Source organism: Thermobia domestica, chromosome 1 (genome assembly GCF_964235325.1).
Source record: "Thermobia domestica chromosome 1, izTheDome1.hap1.1, whole genome shotgun sequence".
Lineage (NCBI taxonomy): Eukaryota > Metazoa > Arthropoda > Insecta > Zygentoma > Lepismatidae > Thermobia > Thermobia domestica.
In genome coordinates this window covers 314332452-314344875 of record NC_137454.1, presented here as the reverse complement: position 1 = coordinate 314344875, position 12424 = coordinate 314332452, and the positions used below count along the sequence as shown (strand labels likewise).

The 12424-nt window shown below is 36.7% G+C and overlaps 1 protein-coding gene across 1 annotated transcript in view; it reads right to left on the bottom strand.

Moving 5' to 3' along the window:
* LOC145680704 (cytochrome P450 3A19-like) overlaps positions 1 to 11187 on the bottom strand; it is a 37129-nt gene extending 25942 nt beyond the window's left edge. Inside the window, exon 1 of the mRNA XM_081751626.1 lies at positions 10863 to 11187. Within this exon, the coding sequence (XP_081607752.1) occupies positions 10863 to 11187 (325 nt within the window). The remainder of the gene's footprint in view (positions 1 to 10862) is intronic.
* Positions 11188 to 12424: the final 1237 nt, after the last annotated feature.

Genomic DNA, 12424 nt, shown 5'->3' with positions numbered 1-12424 from the left:
GGAATGAAATTATTTGTGTTTTTGCATTACTGCATTAAACTCGGGCATAATTTTTGTCATCATCAATCTTAGGTCCGATTCCACATTAAGACGTTTTCGCTTTCAAGTTTCAATACTGCAAAGAGCAGAAAAGGTCTGCTCACATAAGTAAGTGGTAAGGAAGGGCATCAAATGTTGCAATGCCTTTTTAGACAATTATTCATACTCACAACTTCCACGCAAACGAATTTGTGTCAAATGTTACTCGCAGTGGCGGATCTAGGAACATATTTTGGGAGGGGTTTTTCATCTTTTTTTTTTTTTTTTTTTTGAAATCCCAGAATTGGTTGGAGGCTTGATGTTTATAAGCATAGGAATGACTAACATTTACTTCTTTTTCTTTTTTTTTTAAATCTGAAATTGGTGGTATGGTGGGAGCTTTCCGCCACATGAAGATGAAATGCATGAAGTTCCGAGGCGTCGTGCAGTTAATGTACAACTGCTTTTGAAGAAAATGCCCGATCAAAGAAGGAACTTCTCTCACTTGAAGTAGTCCTGTATAATGGTTGATAAACTTCAGGGCAGAAATTTAATAAAGTAGGGGAACATTTAAATCTACAAACGTAGGTATAATTTCCAATTGGCTTTTTTTATAGTAACTGAAAAAATACTTCTTGCATAACAGCTGTGCGTGCTATTTTATTAAAGCACATTCCACTTTTTAGGCGTCGCGGACCCCCTGGCTAAGTCCCACGAACCCCCAGGAATCCGCGGACTCCACTTTGAGAACTACTCTATTAGATTTATTAAAGCACGGATACTTTCGTTTAAATATTCCAACATATAGAACAGTGACGACCAAGTTCTTTGCACCATACGGCCACAACTCTCGTTTCAATTTTGAAGAACCAATTTGGGAACACTTGCATTTGTGATAGGGAAGCAAAACTCATGCCACAGTAAAAAATAAAATGAAATCTTACAGTTAAACGTCTGGTTATTGTACCATTTACACTAAGGGAGACGATGCAAATGAATTATTATGGAAGAATTAATTGAAAAAGAAAGTGGAAGGAAATGGGAATACCCCGAGAAAATCCATGGACACGATGTTGTTGACTATATAGACTTTTATAGTCTTGCACATAAGAGTCATACACACTCTTTGAACTTTATACACTTTTCTTCTTGGCTACACATCCATAAATTCAGCCATTTCCACCCACTCTAACAGGCTGTGAGACAAGTGAACTAGGTACTGAGGTGGTTCACAAAATATCAGTAGCGGTTCGTAGTCTGTAGAGGCACAGGTTGCAATATCAAAGGTATGTAGATACGCGCAAGTGTTTCCCTCCCCCAGCGTTCTTGAGTTTTATCCAAAAAATATTCAGGAAATATGAAGAGGAAATTTTTTAAGCTCTATTTGTATATTTATTGATTAAAGTGTATTCTCTAATATTGATTTAATATATAAGCTAGAAACAACTATCAATATACGTTCATAAACTACTTATATACCCAGGTACAAAACTTCTATACTCGTGTTATTGAACAAGAGATAATCGAATATATAGTATGTGCTGTAAGCCATGAATGATGGCGTTAACCCCAAAAGAAGAAAAACAGCAAGGAAATTGCATATATTCAAGCAAGCAGTTAAACAAAAATTATTTAATTAAATAAACTATGCATTATTTTAAAATAAAAGGTCTTTCTTCATTCTTTTCGAGCTTAAAATTTTTCTATGACTACATTGAAATCTGAAATGTTGCTCGCCAAGTTTTTTCTGAATAAAAAGCATCGCTACCGCAAATATTTTCCGCTTTATTCTCTTTAGGGTACAGAAACACGTCTCTCCTCCAACAATACGCATTTTGTTAGCATTTCTTTGTATGAATATAAGGTACAAAAAGTCCATTTTCAGTAACCACGTATTTTTGTCTGCTGTTCTACTATAAAGAAGCATGAAATCCAAGATGTTTTCCTTTGAAAATAATAATTAAAAAAAGTTTAACATTCCAACAAATTAGGCTAAAGAAGACAGATGATTATTGAAAGTGAATGATTTTAGATTATTTTTTATGTTTTGCGCCGGAAATCGAACACGGGATCATGTACATGAAAGACACAGAGCTAGGAATTAGATCAGTGGTAGGACTTTTTCTCCTTCGAGACATGATTTACTAAATATTAATATTTGGAATGATTTGTTAGTTTTCAATCGATGGGAATTAACCGTGAATTTGAAATCACTGAATTTGATGCTGAAAATATCTTGAATATAGGAACTTCTCTTTTGGGAATGGTAGGTATATATCTCAAAGCAGAAAAAAAGAACGAACTGCGATTGCAAGGACTAGATATTTCTGCTATTATCAACGTTCATTTGATTTGATTTGGTTTCTGTACATCATATTACATGTATGTTTGACTATTGTGTCTTCTTTATTTCAATTCTTAACTGTAACGATGTTTTAAATTGGAGAAATTTTGTGAAAACAAAATCAAGCAACCTCTTAAATACAAAAATAATATGTATACTTCTGTGCATGGTAAGATTATTATTCTTTCAGTGTCACAAATTATTTCCTATATTCTAAATTACTTGCGGCCCCTGGTTCGATCCCAGGTCGCGTCAAGTGGGCTTCGTGTTGGACGAACACCGTGTACGTGTGTTTCCTCCCACTTTCTTCATTCCAACATTTCATTCATTCTCATCATCTTCTTTAGCATATGACCATAAAAAGTATTGATGAGAAATTAATTACAAATTACTTAACTGGGTAGAGTGGGAAGAAATATCATAAATACAGTATTAAGTTCCGTTGACTACATTTATACTTCAGTTTTTCATTAGACATACTTCCTGGTGTTCCATGTTGGAATCTCTTGATTTTATGGCTGGTAATATGACAATCCCCTCTCCCCAGGAAAAAGAAAAACATCTTGCTTGAAAGGGAACCGATAGGGACAGTTCTTGAGGCAGTAAACATTCTTAAAAACTACACCGATACGAGCACAAAATTAAAATACAGAATTATTTTATATCTTGATAATTCCTCTGTTTTAATGATAATGAATATTTAGAACCACAACCACCCAACTTTGGGAGGGCAAAACTTCCCCGATATTAAGAAAGAAAGAAACAATACTACCACCAGACGTGTATTTGTTCTTTCCGAGTTTGTTTTGTGAATATCTTTCTTCCAGCGTCGGTATGTTACCCTATCAATTGAGTGAAGCGCTGCCAAGCGGAGGAATTCGTAACTATTACAGAAGCTGACGATACACCAGTTGCGGAACGAGCTGCAACTGCAAGCAGGCACCCCATGTTAAAAAATGAAATGAAATCTTTGAGTTTTACGTCCCACGGTTATGCCGGTTAGGCTAAAGGAGACGGTGATGATGAGAGATGAGTGAAATGGTGGAATGAAGAAAGTGGGAGGAAACGGGAGTACCCCGAGAAAACCCACGAGCACGGTGTTTGTCCACCACAAAGTTCACTTGGCGGGGGCTGGGATCGAACCCGGGACCCCAAGCACCAGAGGTGAACGCTCTACCACTGAGCCACCGCGCCCTCGGTTGAAAAGCACTCGGGGAAGTTAGTTGGTGCAAGAACGTGGTTGTCCAAAGACACCCAACCCGAGACTCTCAGAGTTCGTGTACATATTTTTTTGTGTGTGTGTATTAAGTACAAATCAGAATGTGCGGCTAAATATATATAGTGGTGCTTTGTTAAGGTAACTCGCGTGACAACTTAAGTGACATTTACTCGCTCCAGAACCATTTATATATATATATATAGAATCTATATTTATATCATTCGCAATTTAAAAAAAAAACAACATTTTTTAAAAAAATTTGGTTAAACGACGTAGTAAGTGGCAAAGTTACATTCCCGCTCCATAGTGGTGACACAAATGCTTATATTAGTGCCTGATGGAGAAACTCAGTGAAGGCGTGCGTAAAAATTCAATATATATAAAAGAAAGAAAGACTAGATGACCAGTAGGAGATACCAGTATTGGGGAAAACCTTCCAAGAATCCTCGTCTCGAGAGGAGGTAGCTTGAGGATCAGAAGAGACTCATCTGCCAGAGATGCAGCCGTCGGGTCATGAAGGAAGGACTTCTATGATCCACGGTGTAGTGTATAGCAAGAGTTACATCGCGTGCAGTGTAGTGCGGTGGATTCGCATCACTGAGGTAAATACATCTATAGTGGACGATCCAAAGATGCAAGGCAACAGCGAAAAGGTAGGAGAAGTTTTAAACATTTTTCTCCCTTGTTGTGATTCAAAGCCGAAGTACTTTGGCCGATCCCATCCGCTCATCTATAAACTCTGTGTAGCATCAGGTCGAAATAATTATCACCATTCCAATTTTCTGTCGTTGGACGGAATGAACGATTTATAAACATTATTTTTTTTTTTACAATAGCCAGGATGAGTTTTATACATTATTTTTAATTTTATTATCATGACCATGCAGAATATAATTGGAATTTCTGCTATGATTAATTAACGTTATGTAATACATTTAGAAATGGAATTATGTCTAGGTGTAAAGAAGTTCTGAAACAACAAGAGTTTCAGATCTCAGTTCAGCATTTACAACATTTTTGTTGTTGTCGTTGTTGTAACATGAATTTATCAACTATACTGGTATTCGTATTAATACTGGTAATGCAGTATTGTAAAAATATCAAATTTAAAATCATTGAATAGGTATTACTTGCATAGAGAAGAGTCCTTTTTTTTTTTTTTTTAAGTATGTGATTGTAAGCTCACTGTTCCTAAGATATGAGAAATGTGTCAACAATATATATCCAGGTTATATAAGCTATGAATAAGAGTAGTGTTGAATGACTAACCCGTTGTAATGGCAAGAACATGTAGTTAGAAGTTATGTCCAACCGTACGTAGTTCATATAGACCGAGTGATAGAGAGTAAATAAGAAAAATGAAATATATATATATATTGCGGCATCAAATTATTAATTAACGTGACTCAAATTAGATTAGTTTAGATTAGGAATATTAGGCTGAGGCGTATCCCCGAAAAATAAATATCTAGAAACACAGATATTCCTCAGCTGGAGTACTTGGCCAAATACTCGTTTAACCTCCGTAATTACCACCATGAATATTTGTTTAAATATATATATTCTGTGTATGTGTAAATGTGTATGATAATACCGTATATTATTATTATTATAGAAATAATTGAAATTAATAAATGTCTTGTCTTGAGGTGATTTTTTTTTTAATGCTGAATATGTGTATAAATTTGCTTATATGATTATTATATAGACCAATGCGTAAACAATAAGGTTTTAGAAGTGCACGTCTGTCCTATCTTCTTTTTTTTTTTTTTTTTTTTTTTTTTTTTTTTTTGTGATTGTTCTCATCTTGCTACCAAGTCAAAACCTATTCATTTTTCTAAATTCAAAATTACCTGATTATCTCTAGATAACTCACCCCTTTCTACTTTCATCAATTTCTTTTCATGGTTCTCCTTGATAAATTTAATGTGTGTTTACTGAGCACTTTTATATTCGCTAAAACGATCATTTCGCTATTGTGTTAAGTTAACAAATCATAAAAACAGAGAATTCATTTCAATCTTTCTATGTAACTGTCCTAAAGTGTCAAAATAATTTTGTTCTAGAAGTGCTCTGATTTTGTAGTATGTTATGAAAAGAATAACAAAAATAGTAAAACTACAAACAGGAAGCCCAAATCCTTCAGATTTCGTAAATAGTCCCTAATTTTAGCATCAGAATAAAATTACAATCAGTATAGAAGGATCAGGTTACTGAAATATCCTTATTTGAAGTGATTGAAAATAGTGATTGAAAACATTTTTTAATTCCTTAAAAAAATCTTTTATTTTTTCTTAGAAATCCATGTCATTGTTATTTTGTTAACTAATTTATGATTTTTTTAAATCATTTTTAAACTCTTAAAAATAAATTTTATCACTGTTACCTAAATTTCATGTAACTGTTGTCATTTGATGCATTGCCATTTCAACTTTCTACCCTCTCCAAACTTTGGCAGATTATTTTTTTTTTATTGTTGCACCAACATAGTGAGAGACAAGCTGAGCTGGCCGTTTTCAGGCTTAACAATCTAATTTATTCTTCTTCATTTAATTTCTTTTATTTAATTTTATTCACTCAATTTTTTTAAATTATTATTATCATTACTCATTTGCTGCATGTGGGATAGTCAGCACAGCCCGTCTCTTGAGTACCAGACTAGTATGTCATGTTTCTTTCAGCTTTGCAGCATGTGGATATTCTGCGAAATTAACCGGCGATTTCTATACCTAACCTTTCGTAATAACTACGCGCCTACTTTTTCCTAGCGCCCTGGTTACACCGTTTTGGGGAAAAAGTAGAGTATATATTAGTTAATAGTATCACTTTTACTTTCTCTTTTATCTTTCGGAGAACAATAATAAATTTTAAACTTGGAGACCTGGAGTTCGAGCCCCGTGGCATTAATTTCAGCTCTCCATGAGCTACGTGCATCTCGGTATGAAAATTTACGCATCCATTCTCAGGAATCGAAATCAAATTTATCCCATCATAAATTTGATTCCCCCATAATAGTCTCTATTTACAATGTGTATGTAAAGGAAAGCGTCCTGGCCGCCCTCGTGTTCCTGAAGAAAATGTTGTACAAATTCAAACTGCTTTCCAACGTAGTCCTTCAAAACTCGTCGTGCCAGTCGGTAGTTTTAAGTGCCGACAACAATAATTTGGCGTGTTTTGAGACGTCGGTTGGTTATAAAGCCGTACAAGTTACAGCTGTTACAAGCTCTGCGTTCTGATGACAAACGCAAACGTGTGGCATTTTGTAACGAGATTCTGGGTGCTATTGACAATGATAACACTTTTGCACAGCGCATCGTGTTCAGCATTTGATGCCCTTCCTTACCACTTACTTATGTGAGCAGACCTTTTCTGCTCTTTGCAGTATTGAAACTTGAAAGCGAAAACGTCTTGATGTGGAATCGGACCTAAGATTGATGATAACAAAAATTATTCCCGAGTTCAATGCAGTTATGCAAAAACACAAATAATTTCATTCCTCACATTAGTGACCACCTAATTTGAGAACGTTGTTTCTCAAGTGGATTTCCGTTAAAAAAAAAAAAAAAAAAAAAAAAAAAAAAAAAAAAAAACAAGTTCAGTCTTGAAAGTACTGTATTTTGAATTGAAATTTCGTTTCAGATGAAGCGACTTCCCGAGTTAGTGGTCAGGTAAACAAACAAAATGTTCGAATTTGGGGCCTACAGAACCCACATGCAGTCATTGAATATGTACGAGATTCGCCCAAAGTCAATGTGTTTTGTGCGATATCCCGTTCATCTGTTTACGGCCCATTCTTCTTTAATGGAAACACGGTTAACAGTCAACAGTATCTCGCTATGTTACAAAACTGGTCGTTTCTGAGGCTGCACGAAGACAACTTCATTTTTCAACAAGACGGGGCACCCCCTCACTGGAGTCGCCAAGTGCGTGAATATCTGAATGAAAGTCTACCGAACCGTTGGATTGGTCATCAAGGAGCTGTGCTACTTAGCATGTCTCAGCTGGCCTACACGGTCACCGGATTTGTCACCCTGTGACTTCTTCCTGTGGGGTTTCGTTAAAGACAACGTTTATGTACCACCACTCCCACAGAGCCTGGAAGAGTTGAAGAACCGGATCCGTACTTCCATAACATCAGTGACGCAGGACATGCTTGCCCGAGTATGGGAGGAATTTGAGTATCGATGTGATATTGTTCGTGTCGCTGATGGAGGACATATTGAAAATCTGTAATTTGTACCTTGAACTGTAATTTGAACTTGAGAGATTCGTAAATATATGTGTAAAATTTCATATTCGTATGTCTTAAAGTTTAATAAATATATGCATTTAAAATACGTATATTCTTTTTGAAACAGGGTGCATATTTTTAATACAAGGTGAAATTTCAGATAACATTGCAATGGAGTCCGCGGATCACTTCCCGAATGAACTGGGGTCTGCGCTGTCGGAAAGTTTGAGAATCACTACTGATGTAATCCAACAGAAGAAAAAGTCGTGCTTTTGTGTGGATAAATAACGCTACTAATTTTAATTTTACTTACATGCTTTCACTTGCTACACACATCGACACCTGTGAATTCCTGATTTAGTAAAGGAAAGGAAATAATCATCACATTCATTACGTCATTTCTGTATGAAATGTCATCAAAGCCAGGTTCACATGAGATGGAACTGCTTGTCACAGTGAGAACAATCTCATTTCTATTCGTTCCTTTTGTGCATACGAATTACGACTAAGAACTCACTTGTAGATTAATCTCTTTCAAGAGGTGAGATTATACTCACTAGTACTTAGTCATCTTTATGCATATCACCCAATGAATGCAGCCTTAGTACCGCTTGCAATCCTTAAATAAAACAGCAGTCTTCACAAAGAAAGCACGTAAACTCCCTGCTATCAAAAAAAAAGAAAAGAAAAGAAAAAAGAAGAGAAAAGAAAAAGAAAAAAGAAAGAAAAAGAAAAAGAAAGTGATCGCTAAACATCACTAAACAAGTGATAGACATTATGTTTCGACAGCGAAGTCGTATAATCCTTACGTATTCACTGTTTTAGAGGGCTCTACGGTTAGTCTACATCTTATAAACATGTTTTGAACATTAGGTCATTCCTACTCACTCCATTCATAAACGTTTTGAGAATGTAGATTGAGTGCTTTTTCATGCTCATAGGCTATTTCAAATACAAGGGTTTCTTTGTAACAACAACATTGAAGTAATATCTTAAGTACCCTAATCGTCGTTTCTTTCAATTTGTTATTCAAGTATGCCCCCTTGTATAAAAGTTTTACAAAGTTTAAATAGCCCACATCACCATTAGTAATTTTTGTAAGATATACCAATACTAGACCCGAAATTTGAACTCACCAGTAAGATACTTGACCAACGTAACTAAGCAACTGTCTGAAACATTTAGTAATACATTTTGTACGTGAAATTGTTTGACACGAGTCACGTTTCTTTACTTGTGTATAAAGATAATTAAATAGTCCCATTATTAACTAAGGTATTTTTCCTAACATACAATTGTAGCTCTTAATAATGTGAAATTCTTGTGATATCTTAGTTTTCCAAGGTGTAAAGAGTAACATTTCCTCCAAAATAACCTTGACACTGTGAAATCACCGAAGACTCAGTCTGTATTCTGATTGAAAAATCACCATAATAAGCCCACGAAAAAGGAACATTTACTAAACATTGCAAGTAAAATAATCCATCATAGTATGATTAAAATGGGATTCTCACTCATGAAATACAGAAATAACAACAGAAATGCGAAAATGATATACTAAAGTCAACACACACTGCTGTTTATGAAAATTGTAATACCCAGAAAAATCTATGCTGGAACAATGAAATTTAATCTAGAGATTACGTACATGGCAAGATGCAAATGATTAGAATTACAGAATCGTACAACTGTGACCTTGGAAAATCATTATCTTGTGAATCCACCACGTACAGAGATCAGCGCCTCTACACGTCCTGGTATGAAATCAAGAAGGTTCTGGATAATTTCCTAGGGAATATTCAGCCACGCGCTTATACCCGAGTCCACAAGGCATGCAGATTTGTCGGTGGTGGACCTTGACAAAGAAGTTTGCGTCCAACCATTTCCCAGATATTCTCGATGGGTGACAGGTCAGGCGACTGCGCAGGCCAGAGGAGTAGTGACATCTGGTGTTCTGAGAAGAAAGCTTGCATATTCCTCACTCCAAATGGCTTGGCATTACCTGCTGAAGTATGACGTCTGGAGTTGCCTGTAGGTAGGGCATTACACTGGGCTGTAAAACGTCAACAATATACCGGTAGCTGTTCAAATTGCTCTGGATACGTATGAGTTGCTATCGCATGTTTAACCAATGGCGCTCCACACCATCACACTGGACCTTTGTCCACTATGACGCTTAACAATGCAAGCTGGTAGATTGAGCTCACCACGGTAGCGTTGTACTTGTACGCGGGCATCACATAGGGCAGGACTCACCCAAAAACATCATTTTTTGCATTCAGCATGCCACTGATGGTGTTTCCGTGCCCATATTAGTGTGATGCGTTTGTCGTTTCTGGTCAAGAGGAACCGTCGCAACGGTATTCGAGCCACCAGTCTAGCCTTCAGCAAACGATGTCGAACAGTTGACACAGACATGGCAACAACCGTGACAATACTCCAGCGTTGAGCCAACACTATGGTTACCGCTGTCCGGCCCATTACGTGCATCCTGACAACGTGTCTGTCATCCCATGCTGGGGCCACATTACATGGTTTAGTCCCTGCTCGTCGCTTTGTATAACTTCATTTATCCACTGTTTTCACACACTGTCCTATACGAGCAGCAATTACACGGTACAACAAACCCGCTTCCCGCTGGCCGATCATTCTGCCCCGTTCAAACTCACTCAACTCCGTATATTGCGCTCATTGACGTCAAGGAAACATGCTGGCTATTTGATTGACCATTATCCATTGACTCCCTGCGATATGCACTGACCTTGTGCGGTACCACTCCGATCACAGACGAGAGGACGCTGCCGGCCATATTTTGACGCCACTTGTCTGAAATTTTAATCACTTCCTCTTATAGCATCATTATTCATATTAGCAAAGTTTGAATTCATACGGGTCATTTAATCTGGGTGTTGCAATTTTCATAAACAAAAGTATAATTTCCTGTCCGCTGAGTCGGACATCCCTTTTCTGTTCCTGTCGTGAGAGGAATAGTGTGTCTAAGCTCATGGGCCTCATCTAGGACAACGTGTGATAACTTAGCATTTTCTGACCTTGGATGTAGCTACCTGCAGTACCTATTTGAACGCGCTTCTCATAATCTATAATAATTCTTTTATCTTTTACAATGTATGTCTTACTGGAACATGCATTAACTACCAACATTAGTTGAAGATCCTGCACCCAAACCTTTGTCAAATGCCAAACAAAATTGGTACTACTTTTAAAAGTTCGATTGGGATTTGCCAACTTGACGCACGTCCTCTCAGCAGAAAAAAACTCAGCCTCAGCTACCGGACTCTCCGGTGATCGCTGAGAGTCTTTTGGAATAAACAGTATGTTTATCTTTTCCTCCATTTGAGTTAGACGTGCACCCATCTCGGCATGCTGTTCTGTCCGTCCCGTGTTTGTGTTATCTTTAATAAAAATATAAAAATTCAAAGAAAAAACATTAAAATATAAAGGAGTAAAAAATGAAACCACATAAAGAAAAAGTCCGCACATTTTGTCCTCTTGTGGGCTGCTGGGAATTGTTTTTATTCCTTATTTTATGACTGCACATGTTTTCTTTTAGTTTCATTTTTCTTTTCCCGTAGTCATGTGGTTTGTCGTTGGAAAACGTTTTTCTTGTGCCACCATTCCCTCCTGACCGTATCGTCCTCACATTGTCCTACGGTGAGGTTATGGTTGTGAGATAGCCAGGGGAGTAGCATAAGCTCTCCTCGCAAGCCCTTCGGTGTAAAGTTGCACGTTTACACACATTTTCTATTTATAAATGTATATTTACTACCAATTTTTATGGGTACTAAATAAACTTTAAAATCGGGTCCAAGCTCACCCTCTCGTAAAACGCCTGAAACAAGCGAAAGCGAGACAAACTCTCAAGTTGAAGATAGTGTGGAAAAGACAGGTATACTGATGTCTATAATCCAATCTCTTGTAATTAAAGATAAAGATGCTGGTAATTCCAATGATGAAACAAATCGTCCGAGTGTTATGTTTCCTTTTCTGCCGAGTGCTATTAATGTTTGTCCCCTTTTCTCATTAATACAGTTATTACTTATAACTCCGGACAGGTTAAAGATATTAAGAAATTACGGAATGGCACTTTATTGGTGGACACGGTCGACGAGAACCAAACAGTACTACAATTGGACCAGTGAACATGTTGGTAGGACCCCATCATCTATAAAATGGTTTCGAAGAACACCTTGCCTATATACAATCCATAACACTCCATGGTTTGCATACTTACATACGCTAACAGCATAGGATAATTATGAATCGAATAAGGACATTTTCTACTTTATTTTCCTTAAGGAATAAGTTCTACTTTATTTTCCTTAGGTCCTAAGGTGTATATAAGAGGGATTTTGCGCAATGTGACCCTAAAGGACGTTGCAAATATTTTCCTTAGGTTCTAGTTTGTAGACAAAACAGTATTTTGCGAAATGATACCACTGACGGGGAAAGCAGTACTTGAATGTTTTTGGGGCATTGTTCAGATCTCCAAAACTATTAGGTGCAGAATCGTAAAATTTTCTATATTTTTTCCTTTGTGTATTATTGCTTACGTAAAATCATTTTAGATGCTACCCCAAAGAAGAATAGCTAA